General features: G+C 38.5%; 1 protein-coding gene across 12 annotated transcripts in view; it reads right to left on the minus strand.

Moving 5' to 3' along the window:
• RNF144B (ring finger protein 144B) overlaps positions 1-23,726 on the minus strand; it is a 306,085-nt gene that overhangs the window by 58,493 nt on the left and 223,866 nt on the right. For 11 of the 12 annotated variants that reach the window (XM_070515596.1, XM_070515588.1, XM_070515584.1 and 8 more), the window contains one exon: positions 6,208-6,321. The exons of the other annotated variant lie outside the window; for it this stretch is intronic. In XM_070515596.1, coding sequence (XP_070371697.1) covers positions 6,269-6,321 — 53 coding nt within the window. In that variant the 3' untranslated portion in view covers positions 6,208-6,268. The remainder of the gene's footprint in view (positions 1-6,207; positions 6,322-23,726) is intronic. 12 annotated transcript variants of the gene reach the window in all.

The raw sequence follows: 23,726 nt of genomic DNA on the forward strand, positions 1-23,726 counted from the left end.
GAATAATGAGAAGTAACTATATATCCCCAGCCTCATAAAGTAGTTGTGATGCTTAAATGAGAAAATATATTTTTTAAGCAATATTTAACAACTATTTCTGAATGCCTGTTACACACCAGGCTCTGTGTAGACATGGTGGATAAATCTCTGAGATACCCCAGACAGGGTCCCTGTCCTACTGAGGGCAGAGATAGGGGAGCTTTTGGAAAATGTAAAGCTTTAAACAATGCGTTATTATATGTAGTTAACTTTTATGTTAATGTCGAGTTTTCCTATTATTAAGGTTGTTTAAAAATCCTTTGCCTTCAAAATGTAGGCTTTGTTTTTGTAGAACCAGAAATAGACTTAGAAAAGCAATGTTTTTCCAACCCCTCCCCCCAATTTAAGCTATAAAGGTGAAGAAAGAAAATAAACATAAAACATTTCAAGAAGACTTCGTTATTGGATGTGAGTTTATAAAACCTTTATATTATAATAGTTATTAAGCACAAAATCTACAGAGCATTTTATAAAGAGAAGAAAATCAAAATTCCTATCAGTCTTTAGAAAATTGAATTTGCACCAGGGAGAAAAAGGACGATAACAAAGGAACACTGGGTTATCAAAGGGTCACTTGGTCCTAGGTGCTCAGGAGGCTAATCAAATCCATAAAATAAGGACAATTCTGATCAGAGTAGAGAGTTATAAGTCAAGAAGGTAAAAAAGTAAAACTAGGATGTTCACCTGAAATTAATGCCCTTCTTCACACTATTCAAATTATAGGCACTGAAGTATGAGAGAAAGAGCTGCAGCCAAGACAAACTAACCCTAACCCTAAAATTTTATACCCACATGGCTATTTTATTCTGTACTCAGATAATGCAATGACTTTACAAACCTCATTTTACATACTTTGATGTTTCCACGGCAGTAAGAGTATGCCCAAATGCCAGTAAGAGTATCTTAACTGCTACTCCATTTTGGGGGGCCAGATTTACCAATGAGACCCTTATCTCTATTTTAGAGAATGTGGCTAATATGCCCCAGGTGTTAGAGTGCCATATTGAATGGTTAGGCAGCTTCTCTTAATCTATCTTCCTCAACTCCACTATCAACTGATTGAAAGGACTTAAAGGTTTTGAAAACCTAATGTGCCTCACTCCCCTGGGTGGGTGTGTTGCTATGTAACAAAGAACATGCCAGTTCATCTTCCCCAGCACTAGGCACAGCTGGAAGGAAAGAAAAGGAAACCCATTTGAAAACATTTTGAAGCTACTCTCTATTCCAGACTATGAGACTGCTCTGTTTAGGATCTAAAATATGCTTACTTTAACCCATCTTTGTTGACACAGCCACAAACTTCAGCAAATACTGGAACCAGACTCAACTAGATTTCTTATAAACTTTCATATGTGAGCAAAATCCCCCTTTGATTTCGCCTAATGTTCATCTGCTATAATTTGTACCAAGTTCTAAAAAGGAAATCTTCTAGCATTCTCTATTCTGTATTTTACGGTAAAAAAAAAAAAAAAAAAAAGAAGCCAATTGGACAACACTTACCCATTTCAAGCTATAGTAAATTTTGTCTCTTCATTCTCTCAAAAGTTTTTTTCTGATAGTCATCATTTGTCTTTCTAAGAGGTCTTTCTAACCCATGGAACCCTCCAACTCCCCAAAGTAATGAGAATAATTGGACTTGCACTTGCCAGGAAATAAATAGATAAATAAACAGACGCCAAAGCTTCAGGTTGGGGGGGCGGGGGTTGTTGAGTTGGGGTAGACTATCTTTTTTATCAAAGGACCCTAAATGTGTTCACAATCAGCTGAGTGTCCACTGGGAGAAAGTGCTGTCCTGTGTGCAAAGCGGAGGGCTCATATCCCCTGGCCTTTGTCCTCAGACCTTCTCTCTGACCTGTCGTCGTGCAGAAAGCCAGGAACCCTGCCCCAAGAGATCTGACCCTCTTCTTCCTCATGCAGCAACTGGCTGTATAACCCTGGGCCAATCTCTGGTAACTTCTCTGCATTTCAGGATTTTTGTCAGGAAAATCTGAGTAATATCTTCTCTGCCTGACAGCTTGAAAGTAGACGCTTCTCGTTTTAGATCTAAGCTGCTTAACCATGTATTCAAGGTCCTAAACAGCCTGGTCCCAATGCGAACATCCCTGACACTCCTTTCCTCTCCTCCCTTTTCCTCCTCCCATCCCCCCAATGCACACAGCCCTGTCTCCAGCAGGCTAGAGGACACCTGGACCCCAAAATATGCCCCCCATACCAACTCATCCCCACGTCTGTTCCAGCTTCCCTCTCTTTCTAGATTAACCTCCTTCCACCTGTAATATTCAGACCCAGTTCCCAAGGCACCTACCCCATCAGGCCTTCCTTGATTTCCTCCAGTAAAAAATTCTTTCTTCTTCCTGTCCACTCCTTCCTTATGGAACTTCTCACATTCACTACGGTATTAGAGTTATGTATATACAGCCATATCTTCTCTATTAGATGTAGGCAGAAACCTCAGTTTACGCACATTTCTGTCTTCCTCTCCTCTTCAGCCCAAACTCAGAGTCTCAACTTTTAACAGATGTCACTAAATATTTATTAGATTAATAAATAAAGCTTATAAATTTATTTCACTGTGCCAGTCTCTCTTTATATATAAATGGGCATAGAAAGGGGAGATCATATTTGCTAACTAGCTTGAGACTAAGAAAAAGGAAAGCAAATATTCATTATAAATCTAACAGTGTTATATGATAAGGATAAGCCGCAAATACAGGGACATCAAAATATTGTGGTGTCTTCCAGCCCCTTGATTCTAGTTATAAAAACTTTTGGGAAAAGCAATGTGTGTGTCTTGCAGTTGGCCTTCCATGTTCATCCTCTAGTGAGCTGGTTCTTTGCCATGTCGCCTGGGCCAAGCTCAATCTGCATGGCACAAGGTGCTCTTTACCTAGAACGGCTGAGACAACCTCAGCCTCTTTCGTACCGGGAACTCCAAATTCCCTCTGGCATTATAATAAAGCACATTCACTACTGCAAGTATTGGAAGAAAGGAAAGGGACCTTAAATCTGTGGTGAAATATCAACCTTGAAGTCCATATGGGGGAATTCATAAATTTTAATGAGCCTCTTTTGTAAGATGACACATTCCTACCCAACAAGGAACAAAGTTGACAAGGATATGTTTCCCTTTCTTAGAAACCAAACAACTTTTATCTTAAAAGGTCTTATATGACTCCTCAACTTTTACACCTCCATTTCCTTGCACATATGTAATGAAATATCCAAGAAACAAGGGCTTCAGCAAGGAATGGGACAAGAGGACCTGTGTCTGAAGCCTCGAGCATGCTGCACATTCCTATTCTAGTTCTCTGTGCAAAAGGCACAGCCCATGAGGTCCTCTCTGATCTGGCCCCAGTTACCCCCACATTCTCAGACACCTGACATGTTGAGCAGCTCCCCATTGTCTGTACGTGTCAGGCGTCTTCTCAGCTTTAGGTCTTTGCTGATGCCGTCCTTCCTCTTCTCTGCGAGATGAAGCCCTTTGAGGTTCTGCTTTCGGAGTCCATCCCTGAGTGAAGTATTTGTCCCTGCATCTGTGCTCATATATGACTTTATTTAGTACTTGGATGTCATGCTTGGTTAGTTGGATACCTACATGGTTCTTGCCACCCTAAAGGACAATGATTTACCAATCTTTTATCTCCAGAAATTAGCATGGTGCCTGATACATAATCATATCTACTCATACCTGCCCTCCCACTTCCATGGTATAAAATTGTCACCTCCAACTGTCTATGCAGCCCAAGACTAAGAATTTCACAAGCCCCTTTTCATCTGGGTGGGGCCATCTAGGCAGCTCTCCTCACGGTCTATGAACAAAAGTGACATTTATCTCTTTCAGGCCAAGCTACTTAAGAAGTAACTGTGCCTTTTTCACCCTCTGTTTTCCTTTCCACCAGCCGGAAGCAGTGGATTCCAAGGACTGGCAGGGTCACAAGATGGAAGGAACCTGAGTCCTTGAGTGGCTGTGTGGAGGAAAGACTTCCACCAACTAGGAATACCCTCATGAGATAGTTACGTAAGCAATAAATAAACTTCTACTGTGTTAAGCCACTGAAATTTGGGACTTTGTTTATTACAGTAGCTTTACCCTAATTAATACAGATTCATTCTCAAAAATTTCTATTTTATTTAATCAAATAATTCTGTGTAACAAACAATGTTTAGTCCCTCTAAGGTCTAAATCTTAAAGGAGAGGGAAGGGAAGGGGGGAGGGAGGCAAAGGAGGAAAGGGAGAGGAAGAGAAGAGAAAGGAAGAAAGGAGGGAGGGAGGAAGAAAAAAGATGTATACAATGAAGCATTGTCATCAAAATTCCATCTCAAATGTAAGCCTCCTATATCCTCAACATCAACTGAGTACATTACAACTAGATCACTTGTTAATTTTGCTGCTGTATCCATAGTGCCTAAACATTCTCTGAGACATAGCAGAGGTTCAATAACCGGTGAATGAATTAGTAAATAATATCATGTCTTTGCTTCCTTATAAAATGACCCCGAGAAATCACATCTCCCTAAGCCTACAGACTATGGTGTTTAATCAAGCATGAAATAATATCTCTCCTCCAAAAGTTTAAAAAACAATACATAAGACTGTAATATGCATCTGAATGCCTACATTGTGCCTGCCATGTGCCCCATGGAACCCACGTTCCCTGGAAGCCTTCTTCTAAAATAACAGTGTATCACTTGTTATTAAAGAGCTGATACTTTGTCTCTGAACTGATAAAAGGCAGCTTTTTTCTCCCTTCCTTATCCTAATCTCCAAGAAAAGTTACCTATTATTATAAGAATTTTTCGAAAAGCCTTCAGAAGATATTTTTGGGGAGGGAGATCAGGGGAAAGAAAAAATTTCTAAACCAGAAAATAAAATCCAACCTTAATATCAAGCAAAAGGAGAAGAGACCACATGTGGTGTTGAGACCAATTTAATCTACATCCTATGGTCCAATGGTCCAATTATTGCAGTATATATATATAATGCTAAATTTTGCCCAGTCCTGCTAATCAGACAGCAGCTCACTGTGTCTGTTTATCTCTGAGCCATTACCCAGTTGTACAGTAAATCTGCATTTCCAGAGATGGTCTAAAATAGAAACCCATGCTGGCTAAATTTGTTTTGGGACATATCAGGCAACAGCTAGAAATTTTTAAATGACCAACTTGTATTCCACTGAGGCAATGAATGAATTGATTAGGGAAAAGCTAAAAACTGAATAGTATTTTCTGGAGTAGGCTAAGGTTAGTGCTGCCAGTGAAAATATGTAACTACCCAAGAGAACAGCTATCAATCAGAGCTGATTTTCAAATAGAAATGTGGAAAAAATGAAATTAAATGGGAAAGCGAAATGTCTTATTTTCCCTTCTATCCACGCCTTTCCAACTAGGTCAATAATATAATTAAGTCCTTAGGAATACACGCAAACTCCCACTAAAATTATGATAGGAGATAACAAGATTTCCCACTGGCCAGAGGTTATTTCTCAGTCGAGACAACCTTTGATGAGAAGATGGGCATATACATTCCGAAAAGGGCTGATGCTCAATGGACCAATATTGTGTGATTGATTGGTTTCTAATATGGAGTATGTGGTGCTGCCTTTGAGAAGAGGGCTCTCTTGAGAGACAAGCCCAGCTATTGTTTGGCTGCTCTCATGTTAGCGAGTGCCCTGCGGTAACCCTCATGCTCTGAAATACTCATATTGGTTATTTCAAAGTTGGGTGCAGAATTGTGCTTTCCCGTGTCTGTCACTAATGACTTGCAGCTGTTGCTAATCTGTGCCTCTGATTTCCTTTGATTACTATGTGTATTGATGCCTGTGGTAAATAGGCATCTGCCAGGTGCCAGCACAATCAGGGGAAAAATATAAAAAGTTCCCTGTTTCAAATTCAATGTGACATTGTGCAAGTTGAGAGGCAGCCATTTAACTATTCAGAGGAAACAGCTTCCTGGGGCACCTCCGGCCTCCTGGCCAGGGACATTCCTCCCATTCTCCCTCCTCCCCTGATAATGCTGACTTTCTTTAGGATTGTTTTCAGCGATGAGAAGAGGGTTTCCGTACCACATGACATCAGCAGAGGGAAATATCTAAGATGGGTAGTTATGACCCAAGTTTCTGGAGAGTGAGTGTCTCACTCCTTGGCCAATTAAGCTTTATAGGACCTCACCTGCCCCATCAAGTTCCCACAAGCTTCTCCTGTGTTTTTCCTTCTGAGGAGCACATCTTCCTCAGGAAGCGTCAGGCAGTAACACCTTCTGCTTCAGGAGAACCAGCTGATAATCTGGAAGAAAACAGAGCAAGATGCAGACTTTTCCAGGAAAGATGCAAAAGCAATCATGATCAAAAGCCAACACCTGCAGGTTCAATGGAACGTAGCTTCTCTCAAGCACATTTTTTTGTTTGTTTGATTTTGGGTTTTGGGTTGTTAGGGAAGCTATAGACAGAGGTAGAGTTTATCCATTTCTTACTCTTACACAGCAAACTTAGAGTGCAATATGGAAGAAAGAAAGGAGCTCTGACATCACTAGGTGGGGTTCTCCCCCATGACTTCCTTGACCCTCCTTTCTACAGCAGTAAGAGTGATGTCCTCCTGGACAGCAGCAGATGCTGGCTCTTCCCATTCAACGGTGGGAGTTATCCTACTTGTCGCTGGCATCCCCTCCTTCCACGTGTATATCATGGTGACAATGACACTTTAGCCCCACTTTGACAGGTTCACTGTTGTTTCCTATTTTAAAAAGAAGAATCCTTAGTTGTTGATGTCCGTCTATTATTTTGTCATTGCTAGGAAATAGAGCAAAAGGCAAATCTACTTTGGAGTTAGTTTGTTAAGTTGCAAAGTTAGGCAACCCAAGGAAGCGACGAAAGAATGAAGGATGATGAAATGAATTCTAGAATATTGGGAGAAAAGAACATTAGATCCCAAGATACGTTGACATTTAATAGGTCACTTGAAACTTATAAAAATCTGATATGAAAATGGGTATTTGATGGATTTTGTTAATCCCTGCTTGGACAATTTTAAAACCCAGGCTATGGCTGAGACATTGATTTAAAAGCAGATCTCAAGAATGTTTTGCCTTCTTCCATCAAACTGGAACAAAGTGTCCACCCTCAACATTTAACACCTATGGTTTCAAAAATCATTCAGAAAGACAGTGTGCCCCAACAGTAGATAAAAGCAGTTAGAACGTAAATGAAACAGGACCTCGTGTCTAAGTCAGAAGAAATAATTATAAGTAAGTGTCCCTTAGCCCAGTGATTAAAGGAAGTAGATGTGTCATAGTAATCATCCGGACATTGATTCTTGGATTCAGAAAGAACCTCTGAATCAAGCAAAGTACAAGATTAATAATAAGAAGAGATAGGATAATAAATTCGCAAAATTGTGAGTCAACATTCTTGGAAAAAGGTATTATACCATTCCCTGGGTATTAAGATAACAAATGCTTCAAAAATATTTTACTACACTGAATTTTATTTATTTAAAGAAAATAGTATAAACAAAAATTTCCCTGATCCAAACTAGAGATGTCAAAATCTAAAAGAGTCTTGATAGATTGAAAAAGGAAAAGACTTTACTAAGATACAGAAAATGCTACTAAGAGGACTAATTGAGGTAAAGACATCAAAATACTTGACTCTGCTGCTGCCCTTTTAATCAAGGTCTCATGAAGTATGCAAAAGCATATCTCTCTCATAGACGGTCAGAGAACAGATGGAATGAGATGAGGTGTAGAGTTAATAATCATCTAGAAAACCAGTAGGAAAAGACTGGCTAGGGACATGTATTACTCTATTAACACAGCCACTGCCTCACCATCCCCATTTCCCAAAGGAATGCAATATCAGGACAACACACTCAGCCTCACGAACAAACTGCATGACAGAGAAATCCTTGGTTTCACAGCTCCTTGATGTGACCTTTTATAATTACCAGTAATCTTTGTAGTTGGCTTTAAATTGCTATCAACACATCTGAATATAGTATATTCCAGAGAGACCTGTATAAGGAGATGTCTTGTTGAAGCTCTGTCAAGGGTCTGGATCTTACTCAGGCAATGAGGTTGAGCAGAATCCTGCACTGGCAGCAAGAGCTAATTGCAGCCAAATGAAGTAACCAGCTGGACAATTTGTCCAGCAACCTCCCTACTCCATCCTCAACAAAACTCTTGCCCAGTGACTTGAAGGAATCAGAGAAATCCTGTCACCCTGCCACTTTTATTATTGGGTGAAGGTATATACACATGTAACGATTAATGTTACCCCTTTCACATTTACTTCAGGTCACTGGAATGACAATTTCCTCTTTTCCAAATATTTTACACAGGAGTTTTATGACTGGGTTCCAAAATAGAGATGCAAGGGGTGTTACATTGTGAGTTGCTCTGCAAATTAAAATAGAATAAAATAAAATAATTAAAATATAAAAAGAATTTTGAAAAAATTCTGAATATTGTATGCTCCCTTTCAAAGATTTCTAAAATTCATTAGCACATTATGGACTCTGAGGGGTCCTGAAGCTCAATAAAATTTAACACAGTTTAATCTAGAATTTTCTAAATGTATTTGATGGAAAATTCCTTTATACAGGCAACACCTATAATTATATCAGAAAAAGTGTTTCATGGCCATGCAATTTTGCCTCATTTCTCTGTATCAAAACAGAACATTTTATTATTTACAAATTGGCAAATGTACGGAGTACTTCTACTATAGATTGTCATCTATATAATTTGGTCCATAAACTGGGAATAATAATTAATAAACTTTGACAATAAGATGAGACAAAAATTACTTCTCAGTTGAAATCCTGTGGCATGACGAGTCAATTTGAGTCTTTATTTCTTAAGTATTTGTTAAATGTTTTGTGATATATTTCATTTGTATTAATGAAAGTGAGCAATGTTATGATTTTTGCCACAAAAAATATGCTATCTCAGGGAAATTCTACAAGTGTTTCATAATAACATTCATCTTCTATGCTCCCACCCCCAAAATCTCTGTATAAGTAGCTAGTCAAATGAATTTTAAAGACTTTCCTTGTGAAAAGCATGCAATAGGGACTGAGGGTCCTTGCTCCTTTTTTAGGCTTTTACATTCAGTAGATGAGGGAAGATAACTATTCTAATAATTAAAGGCATAATGCTGTAAATACTATAAGAGAATAAAAGAGGGCTGGCTCTCACTTACAACTGGGAATTTCAGGCAAATCCTCATGAAGTGCATGTCCTTTGATTAGAGCCCTGGAGAACGATTTGACCATTAATGAGTAGAGAAGAAAGAAGGAAAAGAAGAGTATCGCAAGGCTAAGAAGAAATATTGGGAAATGAAGAAGACAAGTTGCATTTAGACTATTTTTCCAGGTCTTGAATACTAGGTAGGACATTGAAATGTGAAACTAAATTCAGTAAACTATGAAGGGCAAGTGAAGGATTTTGAGAAAAGAAGCAGCCCCTAAAAGAGCTACACCCCGGGAGTAGGATGTAGAATGGATGAGGGGAGTAGCCTAGAGCAATGGTTCTCAAAATGTGGTCCCCAGGGTAGCAGCAGCAGCATCACCTGGGGCCATACCCAAAATGCGCACTCTCAGGCCCCAGCCCAGACCTACTGAACCTGAAACTCTGAAAGTGGGCCCAGGAATCTGTGTTTTAAGTCCTTTATGGGATTCTGATGCAAGCTCAAGTTTGAAAAACACTGATATAAAGACAAGAAAATCAATTAGAGGGTAATTTTAATCATCCAGATAACTAGTAATGAAGAGTTAATCCAAATAAAGTAGTTGTAGTAAGAAGGTAAAGGATAGAACAGATGGGGAAAAAGCAGCTGATTTCACCAAAACTTCAGTGATCTGACGGATGCAGGTCATCACATCTCTTCAAATGCTGTCCCAAATTTCCCAGACAGATGACCACAGTTCTCTTTTTCTCCCCTGGTGTGTAAGTGATATTGTAAAAGCACAACTGGACAATTTCTGAAGACTAGCTAGATATGAGCAATGAGGGATAGAGTGGATTTAAAATAGCTCCACATTTTAACCCTCAGAGATAGGCAGTTCAAAGATGCCTTTAACAAAGAAATAAATAAGGAAAACAGGAGGAGATGTGGATAGAAAAATGTGTAGATCCACATATTTAGTATTTACTTATTTATACCCCTATCTAGTTAAAAAAGGATTTACAGATGTTTACAAAAATGATTACTATGCAGTACAGTAATACAACATAAGATAAAATAAAAATAAGAGAGAAAAAATGAGGACAGAGAAAAATAAGGGTAGGATAGAAAGATGAAGCCATGAGTGAGCCAGAAGAGGGCCAAGAATTTGGCTTTAATCTTCCTTGCAATCACAACCTGAAAAGCTTCTCAGGATCCATGAGAGCAAAGCAAATCAGTTACTTGGGGAAAGCCCATTTCTTCTTTGTACTGAAACCAGGAAGAAATTTCCACCTTAAACCATCAAAGAGGAGATTTATAATGTAGCAAACAACATTCTCAATACTGGCCTTGGATATAAATAATTTGGCTTGACAACGTCACATGGAACTGTATGTGCCCTTAGAACAATGAAGTGAATATCTCCCACAGAAAGTTGAGAATGTGAATCTGAAGCTCAGGAAGAAAATCAGCAATAAAACTATAAATGAATTTGGAATTTTCCCACATGAAAGATGCCTGGTGGGTAGATGACAACACAGTAAGAGAAATAGAATGGGAATGATCCTTTGGCACTTAGGGCTTATGTCTATGTCTATGGTATAGAAAACACTGCCTAAATAAAGATATAAAATTGTCACTAAGATTATGTATCAATAGGTTTCAAACATGAATTAATATTTAATTGAAAACATAAAAATGTTTCTCTCTTGGAAAGAAAACTAAATTCATCAAATTTTAAGTTTATAAAACAGGTGAATGATTAGCATGCTGTAAGATTCAACATCAGATGTCAACACTGATTTTTATTGATTAGCAATTGCCTTTAGTGAAGTCAATTTATAAAATTTCATATATCACTAGTTTTTGAACACATCTATTGCATTAGATGTGACAAACATATTTTAAAACTAGAATCCCAAAAATCTGTTGGAAAATAGTTTCTACAATAAATATATTAGATCAACAAACTCTGTTGGTTAGACTAGCATTCTGTTATGTCATGGAACAGTAGAACTTCCTGGTAAGGCTATTTCCAAAAAGTATATATTCCAAAGATCAATGAATAACTAGGGACTTCTTTGGTTGCAATTATCAGAAACTAATTCTGACTTTAAAAATAACATATATATGCATATATATACACACACACACACATATATATTATTGGAATGATATGTCAAGTGGCTCACAGATCAAAGCAGATGTTGAAGAGTGAGGCCATGAGATCAAGACAGCAGGACCTAATGAGAAGACAAGTCAGGGGGCACTACTGTCATCAGGATGAATCTGCCTGCATGTTTTCCATCCTATACTGCTTGAATCAAGATTCCCAGTCTTAAGTATTTACCCAAAGAACATGAAAACACTAATTCAAAAAATTAATGCACCCATATGTTCATTGCAGCATTATTCACAATAACCAAGCCTTGGAATCTTGGAAGCAGCCTAAGCGTCCATCAACGGATGAACGAATAAAGAAGACATGGTATATATGTCTTCCTCCATCTGAGAAAGACAAATACTGAGCATATGACTTCACTCATATGTGGAAGGTAAACAAACAAACACATAGATATGGAGAACAGATTGGTGGTTACCAGTGGGGAAGAGGGTGGGGGAGGGCGAAAGGGTTAAAGGGGTACATATGTATGACGACAGTTGGAAACTAGACTTTCGGTGGTGAACACAAAGCAGTCTATATGGAAGTTGAAATATAATGATCTATACCTGAAATTTATATAATGTTATAAACCAATGTGACCTCAAGAAAATAAATTTAAATTTTTCTTTTAAGATTCCCAATCTTAAGACAGAGGGCACTGTTTCACATGCCCGTCTCTTGGCGAGAGCAGGATCCCTTGATCATCAGCCCCTCTCAGGTGGTGCTATGGCAAAAGATAATGGGCAGGAAAAAAGCAACAGATGTCTACCAAACACAGCAAGTGTGCATTTCTGATAGAAAAGCAAAAACAAATATGGACGTTGACGTATAACATGAATCCAGTCGTCATCCCAGAAACTGGAGTACTTTTCTATTCACATCCCTTGGATATCTTAAGAAACCAAGAATTTATTAAAGGTTGTTATCAACTCAGCAGGACTCCCCATCAGATCAGGAGGACTTTTTTCTTTCAATAAGAATGTGACAGGATCATTTTGTCTTGTTCTTACATTTCAAAACAATTACAATTGAAAGGAATTAGGAGTATTGTCGACCTTATGCTTGAAATAAGCCAACATTATACTAAAATATTAATGTGACCTTACACAATGTTAATGGAAAATTAAGTCCAAATGACAGAAAGTACAGTCTCAGTGCCTTCTGTACTGTTTAGACAGCATTGTTTTGAATTCTGAGTTTTATAATTTAGAAATTATAACTGCATCATATTAAGAGTATGCTCAGACAACATGACAGGATAGCAAGGAAGCTATCAGAATAGCCATGAAGGAAAATGGGAACATTTCACATATAGAGAAAGGGCTTGGAAGTAAACGACAGCAGTCTCGAGTACATATACTGTAGTGCAAAGAAAAACCAAACCATTCCACAAAGATCTAGCATCTAGCTCCCATTTTTTTCCTATTTTGCTGTGTGATCTAGAGCAAGTTGCTTGCTGTCTCTGGGTCTTGGTCTTCACATCTAAAAAAGGAGGTGTTGTGTTATGGCTAATGGCAGGGATTTGAATCAGAGAGGCCCAGATCCAAATCCCACCTTCATTGCTTATTGGTTTTTGTCTGAGACTCTATAAAATAAAGAAAAGTAAAGATGAAATCTCCCTCAGAGTTTATTGTGCAGATTAAATAAAGTCATGGAAATAAAACTCCTGGTATAGTGTCTGATACATAGTAGATCATAAATTCAGAGTACTCCATTACCGATTACCTACAAATGGTAATTGTAACTATTGCATAATACAATCCTATGAAATATTAGGAGTGCCTTATGAGAAAAAAGTGACAAAGTTTTATGCAGTGTTGTAGGACCAGTGGGTGAAAGTTATAGGTAAGTACGTTTTTCTTTAAAGAAATAACTTTCTAATAACTAGAACTAACAAGAGAAAAAGCTGTGAAGTAGCAAGCTTCCCAACACTGGAAATATGCAAAAGGAGTAAGATGACCATAAACTGGGGATACTACAGAACAGCTTACTATATTTTGTATGAGTATATAAGTCTATAAGATCCCTTACTAACCCAAATGTCTATAAATTTCAGCTGAATGTAGTACCAAGCGCATCCACAGTTTATAATATTAATGTACTACTGCCCTCTAGTGTATAACCTAAGAAGATAAAATCATGGATACAGGGAAAGAAATTGCGTGAGCACCATGCAGAATTCTTTTTATTGGCAAGAAGTTCTCTCACCATTCATCGAGTAGAACCTTCTCATTTTCAGATGCCTTAACTGAGAAATAAGCAAAAGATTAGCCCAAAGTCAGCTACAGAGCTGAGACTAGAATGCTGGCCTGCTCACTCTCAGGTCCTGGTACTGCAGCATAGAGCCAGACCTTCCCCGGATAACATCACTTATTTGACCCAAAAGTCCTTGGTTCGGGACTAGCCACATAACCAGTCAAGTTTCCCTTAGCACCATGAGCCCAGTGCGTCCTGAATCACAAGTTCAAACCCTTATAACTATTTTGCAAAAACACAATGGTTAATGAGGCCTTGTTGACAGGAACAGTCCGTTATCAGCAGCTAATGACCACTCAGGCCACAGTAGGGATGCCAGCCTACAATTAGGTCTGCAGTGATGTACACACAAAAAGGGACTCTAGTTATAATTAAACCTGATCCTTTAGTCCAACTGCTCATTAGAAAAGAAAAGAAAACAAAACACAAACGCCACAACAGAAAGGCCCAAAACTAATACATTGGTCAAGGGACGAAATTCCAGGCCATTGATTTATTAATCCATGTCCAAGTATGTGCCTCTGAGTGGGCACTTTAGCTTATATTCCTATTCAAAATGCTTTGCAATGCAAGGAGATTGTTTTTTCATCTTTGTGATTTTAAAAGTCATGGTACCTAGATGGTGGATAATCTTTTATTTTCTTCATTTTGTTTACAAGTATTTTCCTATTGTTTTTACTATGAACATGTATAACTTGTGTAATTAAACAGTAAATCTTGGCAAAATCTCTTTAAGTGATGAAAAATGCCTAGGCATTAAATACAAAAATGCATAAAAACACAAACCATCATAATTAGGAGGGAATAAGCTCTATTGAATGACAACATGACGTTGTAAAAAGTCAGCATGGGTTCTGAGTTCTGCAGCCAGACAGACCAGAGTCTGCATGACATCATTGCTAGTTAATGTCTTTGAGACATTGGATAAGTATCTAAAATCTTTAAGGAGAGTGATTATGCTTAAATGAAAGATCTTATGTAAAGATCCTAGCAGATGCCAAAAAAAGTGGTCCATAATTATAGGCTTCTTCCTCTTCCTCATATTTCCCTGTGTTACCATTTCTTTCTCCTCATAATTCCCAGAAGACGTCTAAATCTAGAAGTAGCGATATCTTGCTAAGAAAGACCTACCTATTTAAAGCCTTGGATTTAAAGCTGAGGAAAGTAGTAAGAAGAAGTGGAAAAGAGGAGGTAGGTGTTGACTAGAAAGAGCAGGGAAAGGGTTTCGATTGAATTTTAACTCTCTAGCGTGTTGAGCAGATGGTGAAGAAAAAGGAGGAGAGGCTTAAGCTAATGAAATTAGATGAAACTGATTTTCTCTATTTCTTCCCATTCAGTCCTTTTTTTTCCTTGTTCCCTCTTTTAGATTTTCCCAGGGAAATAATTGATGAGGGGCTTTCTTATTTCTGCCCATTCACTCTGCATCTGCAAACTTCTCCCTGCTCCTCACTGAGCCTGCCCTCTGCTCCTGTGCTTCTGAATCACTCACCAGCACCCTCTGGAACCGTGTGTCGTAAATTTTCTTTTCATTACATTAGACTTTCTCACACATTCCTTCAATCTGTTCGTCTTTACTCGTCTCTTAACCATCTGTCTAAAAGCGTTTCTTAGGTTTTCTCTATACTTAATATTCAATCCTGCAAACCCTTAAATTGCCATGTCCTACTTTCTGGGTAATAGAAAGGGGAAGCATTGTGAAGAATATGTAATTTAAAAAAAAAGTGTCCCTATGCTCAAGGGGCTTATAATGTAGTTGAGGAAACAAGAATACTAATTTACTAGCAACAATGGTGATCAATAAAAGGTAGTATATAATTAAGTCCTAAATTACATTGTCAGCCTCTGAGTTTCTATAGCTTGAGTGTGCACAAGGGGGAGTTCCCCAAGGTGATATGGTCAGAGATGACTTGAAGGAAGTACCTGACCAGAATATTGCACATAGCAATTACTCAATAAATGTTTGTGATTTGATTTGAGGTGAAATATTAGCTAAATCTTGAAAATCATCACAGGATCATCAATTCTCTCATTCATTTGACAATTACCCTCATTCATTGATTTTTTTTTTTTTTTTTTTGCTTGAGGAAGATTCAGCCTGAGCTAACGTCTGTGTCAGTCTTCCTCTATTTTCTAGGTGGGTCGCCGCCACAACATGGCAGCCAGGGAGTGGTGCAGGTCTGCACCAGGGCACCAAACCCGAGCCACAGAGGAGGAGTGCACCAAACTTAACCACTGGACCACAGGACTGGCCCTTCATTCATTGATTTTAAGATGCATATTATTTCACATTATAACAACTCTGAAACAAGGATGCGTCTTTTAACCGATATCTTAGCATGTGGCATAGATTAATTGGCAGTGCTTTTTCTGTCTTAGTGGTAGATAAAATAATTATATAGCTTATAACTAATGTCCTCTTAGATTCCATAAAATACAAAATTTATTGAGCACATCTAGTATGCTCTATGCTACTATTCTGGACCATGGGGATATGTGAGCAACAAATGTAAATTTTGTCTCTTACGGAACTTGCATGGTGGTGAGGGAGATGGATAATAAACAAATGAGCAAATATAGGACACATTGAAGCTAGGTACTGTGATGGAGACTGAGAGAGGAACTAGATTTAAGCCTACATCCCAATCTACTGTGTCAAAAAGAAAAAAATATTCAGAAGCAAATTTTTAAAATTCAGATTTCGCATAAGGAGAAATTACAATTTGGGAGGAATTGGATATAATGTGAACTGGATAGAATTATCAAAGTAGTTGATTAATGGAAAGACATCAAACTTGGCAATGGTCATCAAAGCCATGGGACAGCCCTACACATCCTTGTCTTATTCAGCAATTTTGTCAATGATTTGGGCAGATAAGAATTACATTCACATCCAACTTGAAGATGATAAATCTTGGAAGGACAGCAAGTACATTAGATGATGGAATTAAGATACAAAAAGATTACAACAGGAAAAAAATGGACTATACTTAATAAAAATAACCATAAAGTCCTGCCTTCATATTAAAATTTTCATTTGCAAAAGAATAGAATAGGAGATGTATGGTGAAACAGTAGTATATGTAAAAAGATTTGGGGATTTTAGTTGCTGACATGAGATAAAAGTTCTGAAGCTAAATGTTTTTTAAGTATGCTATGTTGAATACATCTTATTCTACTTGCACTGTTATCCAACTGGAGCAAATACTGTATTCAGTTTTGGCTGACATAACTTATTTTTTATTTTTTTTGCTAAGGGAGATTAGCCCTGAGCTAACATCTGCTGCCAATCCTCCTCTTTTTTTTTGCTGAGGAAGGCTGGCCCTGAGCTAACATCCGTGCCCATCTTCCTCTACTTTACATGTGGGACGCCTACCACAGCATGGCTTGGCAAGCAGTGCCATGTCCGCACCCGGGATCCAAACTGGTGAACCCTGGGCCACCGAGAAGCGGAACGTGTGCACTTAACTATTGCACCACTGGGCCGGCCCTGGCTGACATAATTTAGACAGAGGTTCTTCAGCAAGAGTCAATTGACATAGATTTTCTTCAAAGACTCTATGAGTCTCATAAAATTGTATGTAACATTTTATTTTGGAGTGTGTGTGTTTTCTAAGGAAGAATCCATAACCTCTAACTATCCGTAACCTCTATTGGGTCTAGTTTATATGACTCTGGAGAGTAGAACAAGAATGAAAAAGTGAAAGAGACTAAGAAGTACTTTCCCACATTGTAGAGTCAGAACTATCTTAAAATGCTATTGGCTGCCCTGTGAGATAGTGAGTTTCTTCCTGGAGGTGTTCACAGAGATGCAATGATATTGTGAAAATTTGGCCCTTGACCTCAAGGGTCAGCAAACTTTTTCTAGAAAGGGCCAGATAATCAACAATTTCAGCTTCCTGCACTGTACGGTCTCTGGCACACCTACTCAACTCCGCTGCCGTAGCGCAAAAACAGCATGGACGATACAGACACGAAGGAGTGTGGCTGTGTTCCAGTAAAACTTCATTTACGAAAGCAGGTCTCAGGCTGCTTGGCCCTGCATTGCTGCTTTCCAATCCTCAGACTAGATAGCTGCTCCTAAAGGCTCTAGAACTCTAGAATACTTTGGCTCTGAGATCTCAACCTGGAAACATGTTTACCCACAACCATATACAATATCCACATGAACCCCAGATTTTTAGGAAAGCTGCAAAAGCAAACTAACAAGAAAAGGGAGCAGGAACGTTTATGGTGTGTAATGAACAGAGATGAACTCGTTTACAAATTTTTGTTCGAAGACCTAGAATTTAAACTCATCCCAACACAATATGGCCTTCCTGATAGATTCAGAGAATCCTGTGTTAAAAAGAACAGGTATTTTTACAGCCACAGGTAGGAGGTGAGCAGGTGATTAGTGAGGTCTGTATCCCAGCCCTGGCTTGTTACACTGTGGTCAGTTACACAGCTGGTTACAAGTGTGTGTTTGCACCTGTTCAAGCCTTCAGATGTGCTGATCTCATTAATTAAACAGCTCCTCAGAAGCAGGTTAAAAACAAATTAAACCTTGCCATCCTGTGCCTGTCCCAGGCTTCCCTCCATGGCCCTTCGTCTATAAAGGATCATCTGCACAAGGTAAGGAGCAGCGTTTCTTTGTAATTAGGGAGGGGCTTGTTATCCTCCATTAATTAATGCTGCTACCACTTAGTGAAATTAGCTGTTGGTACATGGTACAGATTAGTGACTAATTAATAAGGGTTGATTAGCTAAGCCCCTCACAAGGTAGGACAGCAGCCACCTTCCATGTGGACCATTCATTGATTGATTGGAACAGAGACATCAAGAGTCTGAAATGAAAGACAGGCATGTTGACAACCCCCATCTTTCTAAATGGATTAGGAGACGGCAGTCCATAGCTAACCAGTACAACTTCCAAATGTAACATTTTCAAATGACTTGAGTTGTCCAGGGTCTGGCTAAGAATCAGTGAAAACAATGGAGGAAACTAGAACCATGAGTGATGAATGTGGGAGCTTGGCTCAGAAAGATAGCAAAACTGACCCTGTACACGTAGGATACGCAATATACTATAGAACATAGGACATGAATGCTTATCTATTTCGATGTTCCTATTGATATTTTTAAGTGTCATTTTTACTAGGAGCACGAAATAGTGGGTATAAACAGGGGCCTGGGATTTAGGATTTGTTCCAGATCAAGGAAAACGTTCATGTTTCTATTATAGCAGCTATTGTGGCCTGTCATCACTATCTGTTTACACGCACAAGCACAGCTTTAGAGCTGAGAGTCAATAGATTGATAACTTGCACACAAGACACTTTCCTGTAGTGATAACTACATAAATTACTGTGATTAATCTTTAATTTTGAAACTCTGTGATCCTGGAAAGCAGGTGGTTTGTAGCAGGTCTGTTATTCTCTCCCTTTACCAATGGCACCCCCAGAAAATAAAAAATATATATATATTCATTGATCACTTACTATGTGCAGCATTGTACTAAGCACAGCAGCTTACTTTCTCTTGGGCAGAGCTTACATAGTACAGTTAGTGTGAAAATATTCCAGACTTACATGTGTATAGTTTCAAAGAGCAGCTGAACTTCATCTACTGTAAACGCTGAGATTTAAAATTCTCTATTCCTCCAGACTTTCAGTCACCCAGGCTTCAACGTGGATTTTTTTCTCCATTAGATGTCATTATTACCTTTTAATTCTTTCTTGTTTCCTTTCTTTCTTCATCTTTAATACTTTAGTAACATGCATATTATTTTATTTTTCTCTACCTATCAATTTTATAATTTTTTTAAATGTATAATATTCAGCGTTGACAATGGTGTGAGGTTATGGGTACACTAATACATTGCTGGAGGAGATGTATATTGGATAGCAACTAGAAAATATGTTGAACCAGCGTTTCTACTCCTAGGAACTTAGCCTTCAAAAGCACTCCCATACTATGCAAAGGTTATGAGTGATGACGTGTAACTAGCACAGATTTCCTTCAGTACAAGATGGCGAAATAAACCGTGGTTCATTTATACAATGAAAAACAATGCAACTCATGAACACAATGATGTACAATTAGATGTGCTCATATAAAAAGATTCCAAGACACGTAGCCAACTGAAAAAGCAAACTGCAAGAGAATATTATTCCATCGTAACACAAATAAGGATAGTCATTATAGCAATAACAACGTAAAACATTAATATATGTTCAAGGGAAAGAAAACAAGCTATAGAAAAATATCTAAAGTGATTGAGCATGATCGTCTTTGGGGAATGGCAGTAGGAAGGACTTCTACTTTCTATGTTATTTAGTAAATAAGTCAATATTTGCAAATTCTTAAAATAGGAATTAAACATAGTAAGTGCTCCACAACGTTTATTGAGTAAAACAAAAATATAAAAATATATGATATTGTATTATGCTTGTACTAAAAACAAAAATGAAAGTTTTGTTAGGTCTCATATTTCTTCATGTGCCTCTTTTGAATGACTATTTTGAATCTTGCTAGAAATCCTAAATTATTATTTTTAGCCTCTCTTTCCAGTAGAAACACCACCAAAGGATTAAGAAGGTTTTGCACACCTTTACCTTACCCAAGAAATGGTAGAACTCCAAGGAATGTTGTGAAAGGCAATGTTTAACCTATTGTCCTAGATGTTTGCCATTCCTCTGCTTAGGAGTCATTTTGGAAATAGGGCAAAAACACTTAGCTTGTCCTCACTCAAACATTGTTTCACGAACTTCTCCAGGCCAGAGACGAGAGTGACTTGGCTAGGTGGATGACATGAGGAAAGTGGATGGATTGTAGAACTATTTAGGAGGTTAAAAATAGTAGGACTTATATAACTTTGCAGTTCAGAAGTAATCCTAGAGCCCTTGGGAAGCACAGTCTGCCAAAATAGCAACAACTGGACTTTGGCTGCAGTTTTTGAAAAAGTAATGAGAAGGAGAGGGGAGGTGAAGGATGAAGAGGAGACTCTGAAAGCCAGAGACGTCTTCAGGCAAAAACAGCAGTGCTAGACACGCTCTCTCCCTGCATAGAGAGACCAAACAAATGCTTTGAGATTTCAAAGTATCATTTAAAAAAAAAAAAAAACAAAGGAAAATTCATGGTATCCACCAACTCAATATATCTACTTTTCAACACTTGGAGATACTGACTGGAATACCTGGGTAATCCAGGACTATTACAGCAAGATTCCTTGGGTCTGTCACTGAGGGCAAGGCAAGTTTAGGACTTCTGTTGTCACTCCTGCAGCCAAGAAATTGTTTCTCTTTTTTTTTCCAGAAAAAGAGATAAAGAGAAGTCAAGGGGAGAGAGCAGAAGAAAAGCTAGATGGCAGTTTGTAGGACTTTTCCCAGAAGGTTTTCCTACCATTTTCAAATTTAAATGGCTGTTGTTAACAGAGTGAAAAAATAGCATAAAATTCCTCTAAGGAAAATATTCAATGGAGCCCTAGGGAAGCTGGCATGAAGAAGTGGTTATCATCTCTAAGCTTCCAGGTTCTGTGAAGGCAACTGATTTGATTGAGAAGTTTCAATACATGTGGTATAATCATGAAAGTGCTTGACACGCAATGGGAGTTTTATGAGATTTTTTAATGGTCAAAGTAAACGTTTTGTGACATCTCTCTAAAGCTTTGCAGGCTAAAATTGTAGCAGTATGGCCTTTGGCAGTGGTTCACAAATTTTTAAAGTGTGACAACCTCTCGAATATCAAAATACAGTTTTACATATCCCTCATAAGAAATAGTACTGCCCTGAGTGTTCATTTACTCGAAAATGTTTGACACACTTTAAGAGAATGTGTGCCAAATGCATAGATGGTACTCAATAAATATTACTGAATGAATGAAAAAAATAGCTTACATAGACGATATTTAGCCTACAGACCATTCTTATAAGGATTGGCTCCCAATCTACAGATTGGGCCATTCTCCTTGGAGTGGAAATTGTGGGCCCATTTGTCCTTGTGTTAGAGAAAAACTGAAGCTGTTAATCAAAAACAATGTAAGCCTTGCCTGGACTCCACCCAAATCTAAATGGACATCGGGGAACTTTCCATGTGGCATGTGTCCTATTAGGCTCCTCAACTTTCACAAAATGTCAAACCCACTCTGTGCTCAGCTGTTAAGCATGTGGGGCTGGGCTTAGCAAGCAACATGGATTACCTGTTCTTCAGCTATTACTGAAAGGGTAACCCTGAATTCGCCAATGCTTCATTTTATCAAAACCTAGTTGAGAGATTTGGTATTCATAAAGGACTCTGGGGAGTCTCTCTTTTCCTCTAAGATTTGTGCTCAGATCACTGATCTCTCATATATGCAGAATATACAATAGTCAAACGCATAGAAGAAGAGAGTAGAACGGTGGTTACCTGGAGCTGGGGGAGAGAAAAGGGGGAGGTCTTGATCAAAGGGTATAAAGTTTTAGTTACACAAGACGAATAAGTTGTGGAGATCTAACATACAGCATGGTGACAAGAGTTATGAATACTGGATTGTATATTTGAAATTTTCTAACAGAGTAGATTTTAAGTACTCTCACCACACACATACACACATGTACACACACACACACACATACAAAGGTGAAAAAGAAGAAAATGGTAATATGTGAGGTGATGGATACGTTAATTAGCTTGGTTGTGGTGGTGATTTCACACTGCATACGTATGTCAAAACATCAAATTGTACACCTTAAATATATACAATTCCTATTCATCAATTATACCTCAATAAAGCTGTTTAAAAAAAAAAAGGTGTATGCTCAACTCAATGCTCACCTCAATTTAGTTTGTCAAATTGCTACTTACCTAGTCTGGACGAAATTGTTTGGTTCCCTTCCCCCATAGAACTGCTCTCACCAAATTGTTTTCTACGTTGTTAAAAACAAGACAACAGGCCCAAAACAGAGTTGCTTATGCTAAGCCCCACATCACCAAACTGAGACTTAATTACAGTTTCAGCTCTCCCAGAAATGGACGCTTAAACCAGTCAATCAGGAATTGCCTGATCAGCACTAGTCAAGTCTGCCTGTAAAAGTCTTTCATATTGTACAGCTCCTCAGAGCTCCTTTCTATATGCTAGATTGGATGCTGCCTGGTTCATGAATCGTTGAATAAAGCCAATACAATCTTGAAAATTGACTCAGTTTAATTTTTTTTGCCTCCCCAAAGCCCCAGTGCATGGTGGTACATCCTAGCTGTAAGTCGTTCTAGCTCTTCTATGTGAGCCACTGCCACAGCATGGCAACTGACAGGCTGGTGGTATGGTTCTACGACCAGGAAGCAAACCTAGGCAGCTGAAGCAATGAGCCCCTAACTTTAACCACTAGGCCATCAGGGCTGGCTCTGAACTTTACTGTTTTTTTTAATGATGTTTACACTGTGGGCTCACATTATGGAATGTAAAAAGTGATACATTGAGGATATCGTTGAGGACTTTGTTCACTGCCATACACAGGGTTCTCCCCACAAGGGCCAAGGGAGCAGTTTATCTGAGTACTAGGAAAAGTTTTACTTCTTCTTAACAATTGCTTTTTTTTCTTTAAAGATAAAATAAGATTTCTGTGAGTGATGGTATTTGCCTAATGTATTAAGAAAACTCAGACCCAATTTTGTGAATCTGTACTACCTCCAGTAATTTCAAAGAACTGATGGCACACATTTCATGTACTCACTTCTCCTTAGTTTCTACTGTATTTTTTTCCAATCTTCTTTTTTTGGTTCCAATTTCCTGATGTCAGTGACAGAACTGGTGACTAGTCCCGCAGCTGAGAACAAGCGTCTAAGGGGAGCACATTCTAAGTTCAGAGGCTCTCTAGGTGTTGCAGCCAATTGCTCCCTGAAGGGACCTATTCAACAGAAGCACATTAACACCTCCGTCTTGACATTCAAGGTTCCTCCCGCTCCTGGTCCATATAATAGGAAGGCTGCAAGGGAGCTGGAGATCACCTTTTGAGAGAGTTCAATATTTGGTTTAAAAAAAAAAGCTATTTTTTATGGCTGAGTAGTCTTCCATGGTATACTTATACACCTCATCCATCAGTGGGCACTTAGGTTGTTTCCAAGCCTTGGTATTGTGAATAATGCTGCTGAACATA

Source organism: Equus asinus, chromosome 8, assembly GCF_041296235.1.
Source record: "Equus asinus isolate D_3611 breed Donkey chromosome 8, EquAss-T2T_v2, whole genome shotgun sequence".
Classification (NCBI taxonomy): Eukaryota; Metazoa; Chordata; class Mammalia; order Perissodactyla; family Equidae; genus Equus; species Equus asinus.